The sequence below is a fragment of the Natator depressus genome, chromosome 2, assembly GCF_965152275.1.
Source record: "Natator depressus isolate rNatDep1 chromosome 2, rNatDep2.hap1, whole genome shotgun sequence".
Classification (NCBI taxonomy): domain Eukaryota; kingdom Metazoa; phylum Chordata; order Testudines; family Cheloniidae; genus Natator; species Natator depressus.
The window spans coordinates 38,580,917-38,601,471 of record NC_134235.1 but is presented as its reverse complement, the minus strand read 5'-3'; the positions used below and the strand labels follow the sequence as shown (position 1 = coordinate 38,601,471).

The following is a 20,555-nucleotide window of genomic DNA, read 5'->3' as shown; positions in this document are numbered from 1 at the left end:
GAGATTTTTGTAGTGGAATAAGATGCTTAACAAAATAACTCTGTTCTAAAACTTAAACAATATAATTTTTCTTTGTTGTCAGACATGTTCAGAAGAATGATTGCAAGAATTATAATACAAAACATAATTTTACCACTTCATAACCAATTTTGTGCTTATGAACAAGTACTCTAAATTTGAAATGTAATTGGATACTGTTTTCCTTTCTCAATTTTTTTGTTCTTGTAATCATCCTCTTCCACGGTAATAAAGCTTTTTGCTGAATGTTTAATTCCGAGAAAATCAAGTGATAAGTCTGTTTTGTGTGCAGAATTCTATTAGATTTTAATTCCATGACCTCTTGATTGGGTTGTCCTTTCCCATAAATTACAGTTTTTCAAATTTATATTTTTCACACCAGTTTTTCTTTTGATTTCCTTGAATTTGGGCATTTCAGAAGGTGTGTGTGACACATGCTATGTCTCACAGCTGTGCAGAGCTATGCAAATTTCAGCATAATTTAAAATTCTACATTTTTTTGGCTTATGGCTTTTGTTTTGTTTTGTTTTTCTTTTTGTCTTTTTCCTCCTCTCTGTGCATCACCTCAAGCCTTGGGGAAGACTGTTGGTCTCTGGGGCAATACGGAGGTGTATTCCTTTCCTGTACTGACAAGCTGAACAGACGTACCTTGTTGGTTCGACCCGTCAGCAAGCAGGACCCTTTCAGTAATTTCTCTGGCTTCTTTCCTCCTGTAAGAAATCCTTTTAAAACTTATAGTACAGAACTTCCATTAACAAACACAAGTAGGAGAAAAAATATCTCAAATGTCATTAGTTTCTTCCCATTATTTGTCATTTATATTTTCTTTGTACTGAATATATTTATTATCTTGTTTTACTCCCTTTTTGTTCTCTGGCAACAATTGTCAAATGCCTTTGCCTGGGCCTGGGAAGCAGTGTCTTTTGTTTCCTCTGAAATCTACACCACTGCTATTTGGTAAAGTGGCAAAGCTAGAATGCCTCATTTAAAGTAACTAAGATCCTGATCGCACGATGTACTTAAGCACATGCGTAAGCCTAGGCATGTGAGTAGTCCCATTGAAATCAGTGGACTGCTCAAAAACTTTAAAGATAAGCATGTATGGAAGTGTTTGCTGGATTGAGGCCCAAATGTGTGCGCAAAAGCCAGTATTGTATATTGTATCTTGTTTGTGGTGGCTGTAATGATAGTCTCAGTGCCTTTAATTACTTTATGTAACTGAGCTATGCCTTAAACTAATTTATTCACATATATTATTTACAATATATTCAATAATTACAGAAAACCGTTCATATGGTCACAATTCCTTGAAAGTCTCAGAACATTACAGTAGTCTCAGCCAGCAAGTAATACGAGTTACTTAACTGTTTCTCTTGCATGGCCTTTTTCCTATTTGATTAATAGTCATGAGCAAGCACAAAACTTAAAGTGGCCTAGAAGTAATACCAAAAAAAGCATAAAGGGCCAAAATGTGCTAACCTGGATGCCTGTTAGGCTTGGCTAGGCTCCCTACTTCGAGCATTGCTACCTGGCTCCTGGTGCATGGGGTCGCAGTGCTGCTCAGGTTTGGCCCTACTCCCCTGAAGCTGAGGTGGCCAGGCCAAATTCGAGTAAGTGATGTTGTAACTTGTCGCACAGGCTCGCACAAATTTGGCCTGGCCTCACCACCATCAGGGGGGCCAGGCCAAACCTGAGCAATACTGCGATGCCAGGGGCCCAGTCGTAACTCCTGGAGCAGGGAGCTGAGCCCGGCGAGCCCTGTGGGATAGAAGCTGCTTCAACCAGGACAGGGGTTTTGTGGGTTAAAGCGGACAGACCCACAAAACCCAGAACTATTGGGGTGCCTTACTGCGCACTACACATGTCTACACTTTTGGTGGTGTGTAGGGTACATGTAGTGACACTTCTCAGTAAAAAGCGGGTTGCATTCACACTGCAGTGCGTAGCTACACAGAGCAGGGAAAGGCTCTGGCAGGAGGGAGGCAGCAGGAAAAGGTTCTGGCAGTGGGACAGTACACTGCTAAAAATAGCAGTATAGAGATGGGAGGCACTGCTTGGGCATGTGGAAAGCCACGTAGGGTACATACCTTAAGGTTCTGGTGTGTCCTTACTCACCTAAGCAGTGCTTCACCATCCACACTGAAATTTATACCTGTGCTGGGAGGACATGCAATATTTGTACTCTGCATGCCGCCATAAGTGTAATCGTAGCCTAAGAGCGCTTTCAGGCAGTTTTGCTTAGTACGCTTCTGAAGTGTATTAAGCTAATGTGCACAAAGATACTCTTAGTGTGCCGTACAAATGTCCACGAAGGGAGTTAGAACAGAGTAGCTAGTGTGGGCTTTTCCCTGAGGTAGACAAGCCGTATGTATTCAGTCTCTCATATTCACAGAAATGAAAAATTTTAAAAATTAATAAAAATACAATCATACAATTTTTCTAGCAACTCCCATTGAAGTTAATGGGAGTTGCTAGAAAAATTGTATGATTGTATTTTTTGAAGTTAATGGGAGTAGAGACCTGAGCAGGTTACAGCACGGACCCTTTATCTTTAGTGGTATGACAGATTATATGAAATATTTCTGTGTTAGTGGAAGTTCTGTTCCATTTGATTTATTTTCTGTCATGAATATGTCCATCATTCTTTTACTTATTCTAGTTGTTCAAATTTGTTCTAATAAGAGTGAAAGCTAACTTACTAATTGGTTACAATTCACTTAATCATATGATCTTTCAGCTTCTCGGCATTACAAATACTAATTACATTTATGTAGGAAGTTAGTGCTTACATTTATAAAAATTTTAAATACATTAATTATTGATTCTGAATAAATAAAATCTGAAAATGTTGAAAGAAGCATCTACTCTGTTTACAAAATGCAGTTGCTATACTTATGCTTGAGTGATTAACCACTATTATCATAATGATATATAATATTATGTCAAAACCAATTTGATTTTATTTGCTTTCCTTTATTAAAATTATTTAATTTGTTTTATTAGTTTATTTTAAAATTCTCAACTTTTGCAGTAGCTCACTCAAGGTCAATTTTCAGTCAGAAATGAATGTTTAATCTAGATACTGGAGGAGATTTTTCAAAGGTACAGATGTCAGGAGCCTAATACACTCTGACAGCCAATGGGAGTTAGGCATCTAACTTCCAAATGTGCCTTAGAAAATCTTTCCCTCTGTGTAAAGAAATCTTGCAAATTTCTGAAGAATAATGTAATAAATTTTGAAAGGTTTTTTTTAGTATTGAGATGAATTATTTAGTGTATAGGGTGTGGTAGTTAGTATTACGGGTGTTCTGCAGGAGAAATTTGAAGTACAAAGTTATCTTGCCATCGCTGGTATAGAGTGATGGTTGGGCCCACAGAGGGAATGAAAGCGATAATGAACTCTCTAAAATGAAGAAGGGGTAACGGAATGTAGATAATTCTAATCTTATGCACAATTTTTTAATAAATATTTTTTGGTAAATTTTGACTTTCTGAAGTGCAAGAAATATTTTGGGTAGTAGTATTTGAGGGATATTAAGCTACCAGGCTGTGTTCAATGGTTTATGTACAGCACAGATGAACAGAAAAAAATGAATGTTTAGTGTCACTAAAATATTCAGCAGTTCCAGCTTACATTGAGCTGTGCTGTGATAACGTTTGGTCATACTGTGAGGTAGATGGCCCTTCTAAAAATTTAAATAAGCCTTTTCTTTTGTTGTTTGGAGAAAGTAAGAAGCCCCTGTCCCATCCCCCCCCCCCAAAAAAAAAACAAACAAAAAAACCCTGAAAAGATGAGCTAATAAAGAAATAATATTATTCTCTGTTTAAGATGTTTAACCTGTTCTCTTTACTGCAGTTTTCATTATTGTTTCTTTTTCCTGGAACAGACAACTGCAAAACTTTTAGATGGCTCACACCAACAACATGGATTTCTCTCTCTCACTTATACAAAAGCTGTAACAAAAAATGTCCGGCACAAGTTGATATCAAGAAATGAACGAAGAACTTTCCATAAGTTATCTGAAGGTCTCAATGATGGGTCTCCTCATTTTCTTCATGAGATCCTTCTTTCTGCTCAGGCATTTGATGTTGTCCTATGTTTCCCTTTGCTTAATGCAATTGCAAGTATATTTCAAGCAAGGCTGCCAAGGAATCAAAAAGAGAAAAGCAAATCACCTGGCCAACCTATGAGGACTCATACTCTAACATCTCGGAACTTACCTCTGATTTATATCAACACAGGTGTAATCAGAGTCTTCTTTCCCCAAACTGAGGAAATTCAACATGATACAGGAGGTACTGTGTACTGTATGAATTTATTTATTACGTGAAACATTTACTTCCTCCACGCTCTTTGGTGAGGGTTAAGCGTCACAAGATGAAACAGATCTTTTAAGCAAGTTTCTTTGCACTCTAGGCAGGTGAATTATAGGGAAATCTAGTCCCTTTGACCAAAAGGTTCTATCTCAATTATCTCACTGCTGCTTGTGATAATGGCATATTTAGCAATGTTCCTGGGGCTCTCATACTGTAAGACACAGAGATGGAAAATAAAATTAATATGATACACACTAGATTTCTTAAGAGTTATAGAAACAGTTACTTTGGAGGTCTACCTTTGTCTGTCCATAGCGTTTGGGCTGTGAATGTCATTGTTAAAGGAGTTGGTCAGGAGTTGCATGGAGAGAACTTAAGCCCTGAGTCTGTAATTAGATCTGCAAGAGTTGACTCTTGTGCCAGCACTGACCCCCTTTGAGGCCAGTGGATGTCCATGCTGGTACAAAGTATCCACCTAGGTCAGATGGATCCATTTGCAGGAATAGGACCTTATGGTAGGGAACTACTGAAAACCCTCAGGGCTTACATACACAAACATTCAGTTTGTAGCAAGCTAGAGTGTGAATCTATCCCAGAATTAGCCTGTTGCAGACTGTCTGTGTGGACCCTGCTGATAGCATGAATAGTTTGTTAATGTGCCTTGATTTAGTCCCATTTCAAAGGGGACTGGATCAAAAATCATTAACAAATTGTTAATGCACATGAGCAGGGTCCACAGTCAGTCAATCTATGGCAGGCTAATGCGAAGTAGATTCACAGCTCAGCTTGCCACAAACTAAATGTTCAAGTTAGACAAGCCCTCAGACAGCTGGGCAGATGGATGGGTACTTAGAAAGATGGAGGGTGTAAAAGCCTTGTGCTCAGTTAAACCATTACTCTAAGTCTCTGCATTAAGTGGCTTGATGCCCACCACAAAATATATTTATTATGTTTATACTCAGGCTTTTAATTCTTGCATCTACATAGAAAGACATTAACGTTAAAAGTACACCTACAGACAGCTAGAGACTATATAGTTACAAGTACTGTACTCCCACTGTCAACTACCCTTCTGAGAAAGGAACAAAATGTATTACTGATATAATGCTATGTTTACATAAGGCATATAGGTATGGTTTGTTGCTATTATCTGCAAATAATACACAATCTAAACCCATGAGGGTAGAGTTTAAATTTTCACATAACCTAACAACAAGAGGTGCAGACAGAGTGAGTTTAGTTGGATTATTTTTTTGCCAACATCCTCTACAATTTTCCAACTGGGAATGGCAGAAATACAGTCAGATAAAATTAGAATGGCTTTGTTGGCAAGGAAGAGTTATCGTTCTGCTGGGAAGGGAGTCTGAGGCATGCTGTCAAGGAAATTTTTTAAAGAATATGTTTTTGCAACATCTGTAGCTTTGCACTTCATTAAAATTACATTTATAAAAAATGCTCTGGCTGGCTTATAGAAAGAAAGACTGACCTTGTGCTATCCACGTTTTCAAGCAATTACAAATAGCAGAACTGCTGTGGGTAAGCTTGAATGGAGGTTGTAAACACACATGCATGTATAAAGAATGGCCGAAAGAGTTAAAACTTTTATTAAAATAAAAACAGAACAAACTGACCCCCAAAACTAGAATTTCTGGAGTTTCATGAAAATGTGAAGGTCAGTGCCAGACCCTTTCTGTCTCTTTCTTCTTTCACCCCAACCCTTTCTAAACTCAGGTACTTCTGAATGAGGACATTGAGGTCTCCTTGCCCCTGAAGTCTAGAGACTGTAACAAAGGCCAAGGCTTGAATATGACCAGCTGTTATTTTTAAATTAACAATGGCCTTTTAAATATTAGGATTTGAACTGCTTTTGAAGGCCTCTGTATTATATAGTCCATCTGCAAGAGGTATTCATATATTAGTTTCAGGTCATTACAGTATACCAAAAAAAGTTGTTATTTCAATATGACAAGTTAAATTAATATGCTACATGGTACTATATTGGGCATATTTTCTCTAAATGTTTCATAAGTTAACTATTAAAATATGATTGATCTTTCCTTTGCCATCAGTTAGGACATCTATTAGTCACAGGCCTGTGTAACCACTGATGCCTGTTTTCTTTTTAAAAATTCAGTGTAACTTTTCTTTTCTTCAGCACAAAATGTTCAAAGTGTCATGTTTCTTTGATAGTTATTTCAGTAGCACAATCAGATTAGAGGTGTTTTCTAGCAAGTCTCATGCTGGACTTGGTGATCCCCAAAGATGACATGCTGTAATATTGCACTTTTCATGTTGATCATAATTTTTTTCTCACTCCTCTATATCTAAGGACATCATTACACTGAAACAGATGTTGTACAAGATAGTCTCTTTAATACCAGGAAAGTTAAAGGTGTTACAAAAATGAATGTTGATGTTATATACTGTATTATAAATACTTACTGTCTAGGGCCCTGATCCTGAAAACATGGCACAGCTTAACACTCATAGTAGTCCCACTGAATTCAGTAGGACTACTTACATTAATGAAGTTAATGTACATGTGTATGACTCTGCATTCTGGAGCCTACATAAATTATATAAAAAAGTTTTATTTAATTGTGCCATTATTCTTGAGGGTTAAATCTCTTTTTTAACATTAAATACCAAAAAGCATGAAAAGCTTCACCAAGTGCAAGCATGGTGCTAAACAAAGAATTTAGCTCTTGAGGCTGTGTAACAGCTGGATTACATAAACATTTAAGAATTACTGCTAAAATATCTGTTTAAAAAATCCTAAAACATAACAATTGCAGTAGGGCACCTTACTTTATGTACTGTTACTTCTGTTTTCTACTTTTGCAGTATGTTTATAGTCATCTAATTTAACAAAAGAGCAAAAGGAGTTTTTATGTATATATATATAGTTTAATGCATCTAACAGACCGTGTAAAGAATGAAACTAATTATTTAAAAAACCCTCATTTGAAGGATACAAAAGTACAAGATTAGCTTTCCCACGTATTAGTCAAGTGAGTACTTTGCCAGTGAGCCAAAGGTGTGCAGCACTAGGGGTAGATGAAAACAAAAGTGAATGTGAGGGGCCTTATGACATATATATCTATAATAAATTTGTCCCAGGGTACATTCATTGTGTAATATATACATTCTTACTGAGAACTTTAGAAATACATAAACAGGCAACCATGGTTTTATTCATTATAGTTTCCACATAGAAGATTTCCCCTGAAAAGTTGAGGAGAGTATGTGTGGCAGAATATGAGTTAAGAGGTGTATTCTCCATCAGTAAATCAGGACATAAATCACCTATACCCCCAACACAGAAGCATTAAAATATTGATTAGTATGGTACTCTCTATATATGTTAAAGATTTAATTTGTTAAACCATGTGACATTGCATTACTCTTTGGTACATTTTGTGCTCGGTAAGCTGCAAATGTTGGATGTACTCATGGTACTGAATACGTTTACACACTTTCTTTTACCAAAATCCAAACCCTTGTTTAAAAAAAAAAAAGAAGATGACGACTTTCTCAAGTGCTACTTTTTTTTGCCTACCCTTGCTCACAAATAGTGTCATGTTTTACAGCATAAGTGTGGTGGTGACCCGAGTAATATTGAGACTACTGAGTAGGGTTCTATTTATTGCACCGTAATAAATGATTAAAGTGACAAATACTGGAAACAAGAGATCCAGAACCACTTTTGTTCGGTATTCTAAAATCCTTAGCATAAAAAGGATTTGGGTGAGAAAGAGAGAAAATGCAATACTTAGCATGGGGATCTTCCACCCAAAACCTTTAAAATAATATTAAAACACATTTAATATCCTTTCCTCTTTCCCCCACAGACATTTTAAAGCACATTATGTTAATTCAACACCAGCAGTAGGTAGTTGAGTCTAATATTTAGGCGTAGTAAAAAAAAAAATCAAAACTATTTGGTTTTGGTTAAAAGTTATTGGCAGAAAAAGTTTTTTGCGGGCATTTAAGAATTCCCCCTTCAGTGCTTGCAACCAAAACAACTGAGCATCATTTTGCTCAGATTAAGGACTGAAGGATCTGGGCTCTGATTTTTGGGTAGACAGGTTTCCTGCAAGGAAATCCTTTGTACTATCACTCAGCGGTTTACTTTGCAGCATGTTGCATTATGTCGTTTTTTCTGTATTACCCAGAATTCTATGATCCCTGAGATCCGTTCACAAAAGTTATATTTCCAGACTACAGAGCAGGGCCTCAGAATGTGGCTGTCTGATTCACCAAGAAATGAATTGGTCTGTAGAAGCCATTCAAAAATAAAAAAGCTGAGGACTGACTAGTTCTTTCCACATCAAGCAATGCATTATTTCGTACAGTACTTCAACTCTCTTCTGTGGCTGAACATTTACTTACAGAACAAGATATCTGAAGTATCTTACTGGGTGGCCACAGATGGTGAAATGGGCTGGGTTTAAGTACTTCCATATTAAGTGGGTTGATATGTGTAATGTATGTAATATGTATAATACTGAAGATGGAGTGGGAAACTCTATGAGCATGCTCGGTCATATACTTTAGATATTACTGGCATTTTCCCAATTGCCATAAAATCCTTCAAAGTAGGAGTGCTGCAAAATACCTAATGCAAGTCTTTGTGGCTGTTGAAATAGAACACAATTTTTTTTTTCAGTGATGATGCAAGAGAGCTATGGAACTTCCGTGTACTATGAGCAATAGAATCTAATTTTTTTCTCAGAAGAGCTCTGGTTTTATGTCTAATTCAGCATTCATTTAAAGTAAACATTTTCTTCATCTGGCTAAAATATAAAACCTAATTTAGACAAAGTAAAAAGTAGAGGTTTTTCATTATAGCAGTTGAGAATGCCACAAAAGAGACTTCTTCACAGATACATATCACATCTTTTTATTTTTTCACAGTGTGTAGGGTATTATATACTGTGCTGAATATATATTGCACACCACTGAGCCCAATCTTGCTATCTTTGTGTTTATCATGTTTGTTGCAATCAGTAAGGTGTGCTCCATGGATAACTGGTGAAAGATCTGCTGTTGTGTGGTGAGATTGTAAAATCTTGCATTCTTTGATTCATACCTTCCAAAGGAGCCCACAACATAACGCTGAGTATTATTTTAACATTTTAGATATGTATATGCTTCAGTAGGGTGTACATGGGGAAGCAGCTGTAGAATACGAAAATCTGTTGGAATCAATATCCTTTTGAAAAGGTATTTTTAAAATATGATAGCTCAAGGTAGAGCAAGAGGTCACAGATTATAATTTAAGTGCAAGACAGAACTCTATGGGGAAACCTGGCACCAAGTAACAGCCTTCTCTGTTCTATATCATAATAGTAGTGCTATTGACTGCAATGGGGTTATTTGCACAAGTAGTAACTCTTGTGCATAATTTTTTGCTGGATTGAATCCTTAGTATGTAGTCTGATTCAGAGATTCTTAATAAACAATATTTTATATATGTCTGCCATGTACCTCTGTGCACACATCCACTTATAAAACAGATGCATGTTTTCTCTCTCCTTAGCTGAAGCTAATCAGGCAATAAAAGAAAACACTTTGATTCTCAAGATTGGCTCTGTCTCTATGGCTCCCCAGGCTGACAACCCTCTTAGCAGAGCTGTACTCAGAAAAGATATTTACCAGTAAGTATTTTTCTTATATCTAAACTCACAAATATTTCATTTGTAGGGGAAGTTAATTGATCAATAAAACTTGGTCCATGCAGCCTGTAAAAGTACTTTTGATATTCAAAACCAGGTATTTTTTATTTTTTTCACTTGCAGGCTTTTAAATCAATTCAGACATATCAAGTATTTCTGTGAAGTGTAGATGCATAACAGAATTTAAATGTCCAGTCATTATGAAAGTAAAGATCATAGATGAAAGCATTTTAAGAGACTTGCTTTTATGTAGCGAAAACTCAGATCACCTAAGAAGAAAAGGGACTGTTTGTAACTAGCATAGCTCTCAATAGCAGTGTAGTGTGAAAGTGATAGATACTCACAATGTAAATGGTAAACACACATTCAAAATGCAGGACTGTTGATGTCATGTGGATCAAAGCTGTAAAGGAGAGCAAATTCTAAAGAGACATTTCACAGTAAACACATTTTCTGCAAAAATGTCATGCTCTGGATTGTGTCATTGAGTATGTGCAAACCTCACTAATTATATGTAGGCAGCAAAACTGGCAAACATATGTAATCAACATGATAAAAAATAATGTATGATATTTAGTAGAGTTGGCTCTGATGCCAGACGTGAAAGCGTGGTTGCAAATAATACCAAGTGAGAAAAGTTACAGAAATACAGATGAACAAGTGTCTTATACTTCCTGTTGGTCTGTTTCTCAGATGTGGCAATATTTTTGTTTGAAAAGTGCTTCATACTGCACTTCAGCATAAGTTACAAACATCAAAATCCTTTCCCAGCAGTAAAACATTTACTGCTTAGAAAATGACAGCAATTTTACTTTAAGTGTAGGAACTTTTAGGATGGCAGGAGACCATGAAATTTCTCCAGCTCCTTGTCTCTTCTGTTCATCGAGAAATTATAAGGCAGTCTTTTTTTCTCCAAATACTTGTCAAATTTCCATTTGAAAATATTTGAATTATTATATTTGCTCATATGTTTGTCACTAGTAGCTTATTCCTTATATTAAATGGGCTGTGACTATTATCACATTAGGATCCCTTCTGTGAAAGTTCTTTGTGTCCTGTTGCCAGTGACTGCTTTCAATGAGGAGATCTGAACCAGTTCCCACTCTCTCACAAATGTACTGGCTTCTGTCTCCGTGGTTCCTCCGATCTCACAATCCCCCCCACCCACTAAATTAGTTTGTGAGGAGCAAAACCAAAACTACATCCTACTGTCCTTCCCTTCCTCTGTTCCTATCCTATCCTATCTAAAAACTATTTTAAAAAATTCCCCTAGCATAAATTTGAACCTGCAAGATCTAGTTTCAATAATGTAATCTCCAGTGCTGTCTGTTACAGTGGGCATGTGGCACTCCTTACATAGACATTAAAGACTAAATGGGCCAGATTTTTAGCTGGTGTAAATTGTCATAACTCCACTGAAGTCAGTGAAGCTACACCAATTTATACTAGCTGAGAATCTGGTCCAGTGCTTTTGCATCTGTGGGTGCAGTACATCACATTTCCAGAACTAGTTCAGTCCAGTGATTAGGGGTCCTGAAGCTTTCTTTTAAGTTGGTGGTTTATAATGCACTAGACCAATGGTCCTTTTCATTTGTGGACCTCTGAAAAATTTTGAATGGAGGTGCGGACCACTTTGAAAATCTTAGACATAATCTGCAGATCTGCAAGGGTCTGCAGACCACAGGTTGAAAACCACTGTTCTATGTTAACGGGAACTTTTCACATACTCTTTAGACATAGTCTGTAGATCCCCAGAGGTTTGAAGACCACAGGTTGAAAACCACTGCACTAGACTAGCTTTTGGCAACATATATTTGGTTCTCTCAGTTCTACAACTTAGAGTGTTGTTTTTGTTTTGTGCTGCTAAGTTTTTAGATATTTTTTAAATATGTTTTTTCTAACAAGCAAGTCATTAAAAAGTCCACATACAACAGACTAAGGGAATTTGAGGTAAAATTGGGTAGGACAGAGAGAAGTGTTGGATCACAAACATCCTCTAGCTATCTGACTGTCACTGATTAAATCATTGACCCTATACACAGTGTCACACTTCTCAGTGCAGTAATGTTCTCCTCAGCAACATCTGCAGTCTCCAGCAGTTTTCCCATATCTGCTTCATTCACTCTCAATCTTATTTCACAACATAGGTGAAAGGCATATCTTTTCTCTCTTAATTATGCAATTATATTATTGACAACAATTTTTAAAAACCTTTTGGGGCATAATTTTCATAAAGGAAATGACGGGCAGCAAGGGATGAATCACTTGATGACTTCCTGTTCTGTTCATTCCCGCTGGGGCATTTGGCATTGGCCACTGTCGGAAGACAGGATAGTAGCCTAGATGGACCTTTGGTCTGACCCAGTATGGCCGCTCTTATGTTCTTAAGGACACTTGGCAAAATTATAGCATATGAGATTCCAATCCTGCTTTTCTTTAAAAAATGTTTTGAACTGTTGAGGCAAGCCATAGCAAATTTCACTCTATCAAAATAAATGAAGTAATTTTTAACATCAAAAGTTTTAGAATGCCAGCTTTGTGGCACAGTGGTAAATTTTCTGCATTTCTAATTGGAAGTTCAGGATTCAGTCTGTGTTCCCATGCATGACATAGATTTGGGAGCATTGTGGCGAGGATATACTCAGTCTTCATTCAACACTAGCAGGGGCAAGAATTCAGAAGGGAGCTCATTTCAAAACTCTTGTTAGAAAGGAGGATAATACAAAGACTTTGTATAATTAGGGCATGGGTGGAAGCTAGAAAAGAATAAAATAAGGCATTTATGATTATGTTGGTTCAGCTTCAACCCTCTGCTGCTCAGAGACTAGATTTCATTACCTGACCAGGATTCTCACTATTTGGAAGGGCCACAGCCTATGGGGAATAGTGTTAGATGACAACTGTGTGTGACTGGGGAATCCAAATGTTAGGGGTTGTCAAAAAGCAAATGAAAACAACAACCCCATAAAACTTAACGCACACGTTTTGTTTAAAAATGGATAATAAATATCATTTTCAACATATGTAATGTAGTGTCCGTTATAGAACATTTAAAAATATAAAAAGTCTGTTGATTACTGGAGATTTATCTGCTGCAGAATCTTAATAATCCCAACATGGCTTCTTCCCCCTCTTTCCATCCTTCCCCCGCTTCAATTTATTACTACTGTTTTTAATAGAATGTAAGAAAATAAATCATTGTCTGAACCACTGTCTTTACAGTGTTATGGGAGTGCGGACACACAGCCTTTTAATTTGTGGTCTCACTTTGGTTTAAACAGTCTTCTGTTTAGGTCTGTGCTGCAACCACATGGAATTAGTGTCATTTTTTGTAGTGTTCCTCATGAAGAAGAATTTTCTCGTCACATTTAGAAACTCTCCGTATTGGAAAACAGCTTTCTTGTTTAACTTGGAGAGAAAACTAAATTCAAAAAAGCGATCATGGAGAAGCAACTCACCCTGGAAGTTTGGATGCAAACATCTCCCCACGTGAATTTAGCATTTAGCAAGCAACATAATTAACAAAATGACTCTATTTTTATTTTACCATATAAAACAGAGATCCCAAATTAATGATTTCCTCTCAAAATATTTTATCTTTAATATACTTAAATTGCATAAATGTAGGGTTTAATTTCTTTTAAACCAATTAATGAGATACAACAAATAGGATAAATTTACCATAACACCAAAAAGCAGACTCTTTTAAAATAGGTATTATTATACAATTTGCTGCCTCCAAAAAGGGGACAATGCCTGCTTTTCCTCTGAGATACATGTGTGTGGGAGGATGGGGGGTTTTTTGTTTGTTTTTTAAGATTTCTTATGAATGTCTGGTGTCTGCATTCCAGCTCATAAAGTTTTGCCGTTTAAGAAAATGGCCACCATCTCCCATTCCTGTCAATGGGACTGAAGCTACAGAGTGCTCTAAGCTGGACAGCATGGCATAACCTTTATAGATGTCAGAAGAAATGAGGGAGAATGTATATAGGCAATAAATTGGGGGGGACAGGACTGGGAGTGAGAATGTGAGTGCAACCACTGCCTATCCCATATATGGAGAACAATAAACAGAGATAGAATGGCAGCTCCCTACACCTTTAGGGAATAGGACAGGGTAAGTTGAGATCCCTCTAATCAGTGAACAGGAAGGCCATATTTTTGTGCATGTATTAAAGATTTAATTTTGACCTGTCTGATAACACAGTTTAGAGTGGGAGACTTTCCCCTGAAGATGAAGGGAATCTGAAGGCTGTTGAAAAACAATGTGATTTATTTATTTTTTAAAGACCACATCATTTACTGGGGTCTGACTCATAATTTTTAAATTAATGGAATTAGCAACACTGACATGATCTTGTTACTCAGACTCTGTGGTGGGTTTAGGATATGTTTCAAAATATTAGTATGTAATACTTTATGTTGGAATTTATTAAATACAAAATTGTGGATGGTGATTATGACTACTACAAAAAGCAAAAACAAACATGGAAAATGCTTTAGATCTACTTCACAATTACTTGTCATCTGGAGACTGATTTATTGAGAGAGCCTTTCTTATTGGGACCCTCCCCTCTGAGACCAACCAAGAGCACCAGTGCTAGAGGATCCCCCTCCTCTGCCAAATAGGCTAGGGGAAGCAGGGAAGGAGTTCTTGGGATGAAACCAGCTCTCAGGAGCAGCAGGAATTTTCCTCACTCCCTTGTTCCTATTTATTCACCTTCTTCTTCAAGAGATGTCCCTGTGGGTGCTCCACTTCAGGTCAAGGTGTGTCCCAGCGCCTTTGATCGGAGGTTTCTCCAGCAGCACCCCTATGGGCTGCGCACGCGCTGTGCCTGCCTCTCGAGCTGTCAGAGTTCTAATAGCGCGTGCACAGCCCGGGCTCCTCAGTTCCTTCTCTACCGTCCCCGGCTAGAGACGGAGTTCAGCAGTGCTCTTTGACATTAGCTAGTTAGTTTGTTTCTCAGTTTAGTTAAATAGTTTCAGTCATTAGAGTTATTACTTAGATAAGTTATATTAACTGTTACATTTATTTCTTTAAAAAAAAAAAAAACCTCCGCGGTTTCGGACATGCCTGGCTCCCCAGGCTGCAAGAGATGCGTCTCCTGTAAGGATGCCATCCCCACCTTGGACAGGCAGTCACAGTGCATACGCTGTTGGGGGAGTCTCATGTACCCCAAAAATGCGTCCACTGTGACAAAATTGAAAGCGTGGACCCGCAAGGACAGGGAGTTCAGGCTTAAAATGCTGCTCCTAGAAAACTCCCTCAGACCTGCATCTGACCCTGGCCAGCAAACCTCTGTGACACTCTCCAGAGGCAAAGCAAAAGCAAAGAAACGGCCAGCTTCCTCTCCCCTCCTGAGCCGTTTCTCAGGGAAAAAGTTAAAACCGGCTCTCCGATCTCCGATAACTCCAGCTCCATGGCTCAGCACCTTCAACGCAGCAGGCACCTCAGGCACCGACCGTGAGTCGGCTGCCCCACTACATGGTGCCGAGGCTCAGGGCTTCCAGTTGCCCATCTCTTTCAGTTCTCCTTCGGCCACCTCTGTTATTACGGTGCCAAGAGCTGCCATGGTCCCAACGGTACAAGCGGCAGCTGCGGCACCGTCCTTTGATCTTGCGGCTCCGCTTTTCCAGCCGCCGCTCTCAGCACCGACCCCCCTGAGCTCTCCAGCCTACTTTGCTGTGCCTACCTCAGGGGCTCCTACTCTGTGGAGCCAGCTTGTGCCCCTGGGACACCCTTCGGTGCACCAGCAGCTGCCCCAGCAGACTCTGCCTCTGCCTCTACCAGCTACACCAGCACTGACTCCTGCTCAGTTAGCTCCACCACAGTTTCTACAGCCAGAGGAATTAAGGGTGTCCCATGCTCCTGACTCTCCTCTTCTTGGCATCAGTCTCTCACTGAGACCTTTAGCACCCTACCTTCAGTACTCCTCTACTACTTCAAACTCCTCCAATAAGGTGTGGGAGGATGAGGAAGAGGAATACGATGAACAGATGATTTCCTCTCAATACTCTCCCCAGATTCAGTTACCTGCAACTGGGAGACACATTACAGCACGATCGCCATATCCTCATGGCTATCCACACTGGTATGGAAATCCCTGGAAGGGACCACCTATGCCTCGCCCGGGGCAATGGCCACACGGGGTTCATGGACCTACACCACACCACACTCAGGTGTTCCGTAGGCTCCCCGGAGGAAAGCTGTCAGACCCTCCCCACTGATGGTTTACACTGAAACTCAGATAAGAAACCCTTCCTCTGTAGCATGGGCCATGGGTCACTTGCTGGAGGATTCTCTGCTCCTTGAAGTCTTTAAACCACGATTTGAGGACTTCAATAGCTCAGACATAGGTAAGAGGTTTTTCGCAGGAGTGGGTGGGTGAAATTCTGTGACCTGCATTGTGCAGGAGGTCAGACTAGATGATCATAATGGTCCCTTCTGACCTTAGTATCTATGAATCTAAGACCTGAAGTGGCTGCCACGCCTGCAGAGGACACTGCACCGCACACCTCCCCTACAGCCATAACACCACAAGACGCCACGGTGCCCCCCCCACCACCACCTCCCACTTCTGATGAGCTCACTCACTTTCAAGAGTTGTTTAAAAGAGAAGCGGAGTAGCTCAAGATTACCCTGGAGGAGGTACTGAAACACACCATGAGCTTACGGACATCCTGCAAGCTACGACCTCCTCCAAAATAGCCCTACCAATTAATGGGGACATTATGGAACCTGCTAAAACTATTTTTCAGACCCCTACCACAATAACCCTCACTAACAAGAGACTGTATCGCAAATATTTTGTCCCATATAAGGATTCTGAGTTCCTATTTTACACACCCCTCACCTAATTCGCTAGTGATCGACGTGGCCAATCAGAAAAACAAATATCAACACTTCCGGTCCACTCCATTGGACAAAGATAACAAGAGACTGGACTCTTTTGGCCGCAAAGTGGATTCTTCTTCCACTTTGCAATTTAGAGTAGTGAACTATGCGGCGCTCTTAGCAAAATAAGACCACAAAAATTATGCTAAGGTAATGCAATTTATTGATGATGTGTTGGAGGATAAACGACAACAGTTTAAAGCAATGGTGTCCGAGGGCCAGTTGGTATCCCGGGCACTCTTCAAACCACCCTTGATGCTGCAGACGCAGCGGCCAGATCCACAGCATGACCATCGTCATGCAGCGGACCTCATGGATTACTTCTTCCTCCTTTCTGAAGGAGATACCGAATACGGTTGAAGATCTCCCCTTCGATAGAGACAAGCTCTTTGCCTCTCTGACCAATGAGGTCCTTCACTCCATGAAGGACTCCCGGGCCACACTTCGATCCTTAGGCATCCAAACACCTGCCTCAAACAAGAGACAATATAGATATCAGCCATACCAACAACCGTGTTACCATACCTTTGCGAACATCCACCTTTAAGACAATATGATACACAACAACGACAGTGATATACATCCAGGAACCAACGATGTTGCCCCCCACAAGCAATGGCGACCCACCCTCCTCACCCAAATAAACAAATCTGAAGTCTTGGTTGAGGGTATAGAAAACCTCGCACCCTCTCCAGCACAACTCCAACCAACCATTTTTGGGACACTGTTTGCATCCATTCCTGGCCAACTGGCAAACCATCACTATGGGCAGATGGGTCCTGGAAATTATCAGATTGGGTTATGCCATCCCCTTCCTCTCCTTACCTCCCACCCACCCTCCCACCCCATCCTGCTTCAGGGACCCCTCTCACGAACAATTGCTCTGTCAGGAGGTACAACATTTCATACATCTTGGAGCAATAGAGGAGGTACCCCCTCAACACAGAGGGAAAGGGTTTTACTCCCACTACTTCTTGACAGAAAAGAAAAATGGCAGTTGGCGCCCCATCCTCAATCTTCGACAGTTGAACAAGTTTGTCAAGAAACTGCAATTCCGAATGGTTATTCTCCCAACGATAATTCCAACGCTGGAGCAAGGACATTGGTTTTCAACCCTCAACCTCCAAGACGCATATTTCCATGTCTCTGTCCACCCTGCCCATCAACATTTCCTCAGGTTTGCTGTGGCAGAGCAACACTACCAATACAAAGTCCTCCCATTTGGCCTCTCCACCGCACCACGTGTCTTCTCCAAGGTGCTAGCAGTTGTAATAGCACATCTCAGGAAAAAAGGAATCCTCAGATTTCCTTACATGAATGATTGTCTTCTCAAGTCTCCTCAAGTCTCCCACTTGGTTAAAAGCAAACCATGCAACTCTTGCAACCCTTCACTGCTTCCGCATCTTAGGCCTTCAGATAAACAAAAACAAATCTACCTTACAACCTACCCAACAAATCGACTTCATTGCCGCCCACCTCGATTCCACCACCACTCTTGCATCTCTCCCACAGGACAGATTCCACACAATGAGCATCCTTATTGCCCAGATACATGCCAGCCCACAGACTACAGTCCAAGACTCCCTACAGCTCTTAGGACATATGGCTGCTTGCACATTTGTGGTCACAAACGCTCGCCTGTACATGCAATGCCTTCGGGGTTGGCTAGCCACAGTATACCAACCAAACAAGCACAGGCTAAACAGATGTCTAACTATGCCCCAGAAAGTCATGGACTCACTTCTCTGGTGGACCTCTCCCATCAGCCTCTGCACCAGGATTCCCTTCCGACAAGATCCATCTTCAATTAGCATCACCAGAGATGCATCCCTCATAGGATGGGGAGCACACATCGGCCATGTCACCACTCAGGGTATCTGGTCCACTTCATAAAGCAAGCTTCACATAAATTTGCTAGAGCTCCAGGCCATACGCAATACCTGCCTCCATTTCCTTCCCATCATCCAAAATCACCAAATTCGAATCATGACTGACAATATCGCATGCATGTTTTATGTCAACAGACAGAGGGGAGCCCGATCACACTTCCTCTGCACAGAGGCGGTAAAACTTTGGAACTGTTGCCTTCAACACAACATCCATATCTCCGCCTCATAGCTGCCAGGTTCTCAGAATACCACTGCAGACGAGCTCAGCCGATCGTTCCCCGTACAGCACGAGTGGGAACTCAACAACACCATTCTTTCCAACATTTTCCATACCTGGGGTTATCCCCGACTGGATCTATTTGACACAGCAACAAACAAAAAATGCCCGACGTTCGGCTCCAGAGCAGGCCTGGGAAAACACTCACAGGGTGACGCCTTTATGCTCCCTTGGACCAAAACTCTCATGTATGCATTCCCACCAATGCCTCTATTGCACAGAGTAATTCAGAAGATATGAACAGACGGAACCAACTTCATTCTCATAGCCCCAGCGTGGCCCAGACCACTGTGGTACCCCTTCCTCCTGTGCATGTCGGTCAAGCCACCCATTCCCCTTCCCCCACTCAGCAACCTCCTATCACAACGCAGGGGACAACTATTTCACCCCGATGTACAACATCTCCACCTGAGGGCGTGGCTGATCAATGGTTCTCTAATGTGGAGTTAACATGTTCGGACCAAGTACGCACTGTCTTGCTACACAGCAGAACACAAAACATGTGCACTACCTACCTGCATAAATGGAAACGGTTCACATCTTGGAGTGTTGATAAGCAGACCTCTCCAGTTTCTGCTTCACTCCCACTGATACTGGATTACCTGTTACACCTCAAAACATCTGGCCTCTCCACGAGCTCACTCAAGGTCCACCTCACGGCAGTCACCACCTTCCACCATAAGATTGACAATGTAACAGTCTTTACCCGTCCAATCACCAAAAGGTTCCTGAAGGGTATCCAGACGTTATACCCAGATGCGAAACTGCCTGCTGCACCTTGGGATTTACACCTAGTCCTCAAAGCCCTGATGGACACACCCTTTGAACCAATGGCTACCTGCTCCCTTCTCCACCTATCCATGAAGACCGCCTTCCTCATAGCAATCACGTCTGCCAGACGAGTAGGAGAAATGGGAGCGCTTATGGCGGACCCTCCGTATACCACGTTCTTCCACGATAAGCTCACACTCTGAACACATCCAAGGTTCTTACATAAGATACACTCTTCCTTTCTCCTCAATGAACCTATACACCTTCCAACATTTTTCCCAAAACCTCACGCTAACGCCTTTGAAACAACAATGCATACTCTTGATGTTCACAGATGTTTTACCTGGATAGAACAAAACTGTTTAGGAAAACCCCTAGACTTTTTGTCTCTACTACTCAGCGCTCACAAGGAAATGCTGTCTCTACACAGAGACTTTTCCAAATGGATTGCTGACTACATACGCCTTTGTTACCAACTCAGGCAAATACAACCTTCTATGTTAATTAGAACACACTCTACCAGAGCTGTCTCCACTTCCACGGCCTGTCTCCGTAATGTCCCACTGTCTGACATATGCAAGGCAACTACCTGGGCATCGAACCTTACCTTCGCTAATCACTACACTCTCATCCACACTGCAGCGTCTGACACCATATTGGGTAGAGCTGTCTTGTCAACAGCCTTCTTGCCTCATCTGAAGTCCCAACCA

General features: G+C 40.5%; 1 protein-coding gene across 1 annotated transcript in view; it reads left to right on the top strand.

Annotated features, from left to right (window-relative positions):
* Positions 1–20,555, top strand: part of VPS13B (vacuolar protein sorting 13 homolog B) — a 913,989-nt gene that overhangs the window by 592,920 nt on the left and 300,514 nt on the right. The window contains exons 29-30 of the mRNA XM_074944046.1: positions 3,906–4,314; positions 9,878–9,995. Coding sequence (XP_074800147.1) covers positions 3,906–4,314; positions 9,878–9,995 — 527 coding nt within the window. The remainder of the gene's footprint in view (positions 1–3,905; positions 4,315–9,877; positions 9,996–20,555) is intronic.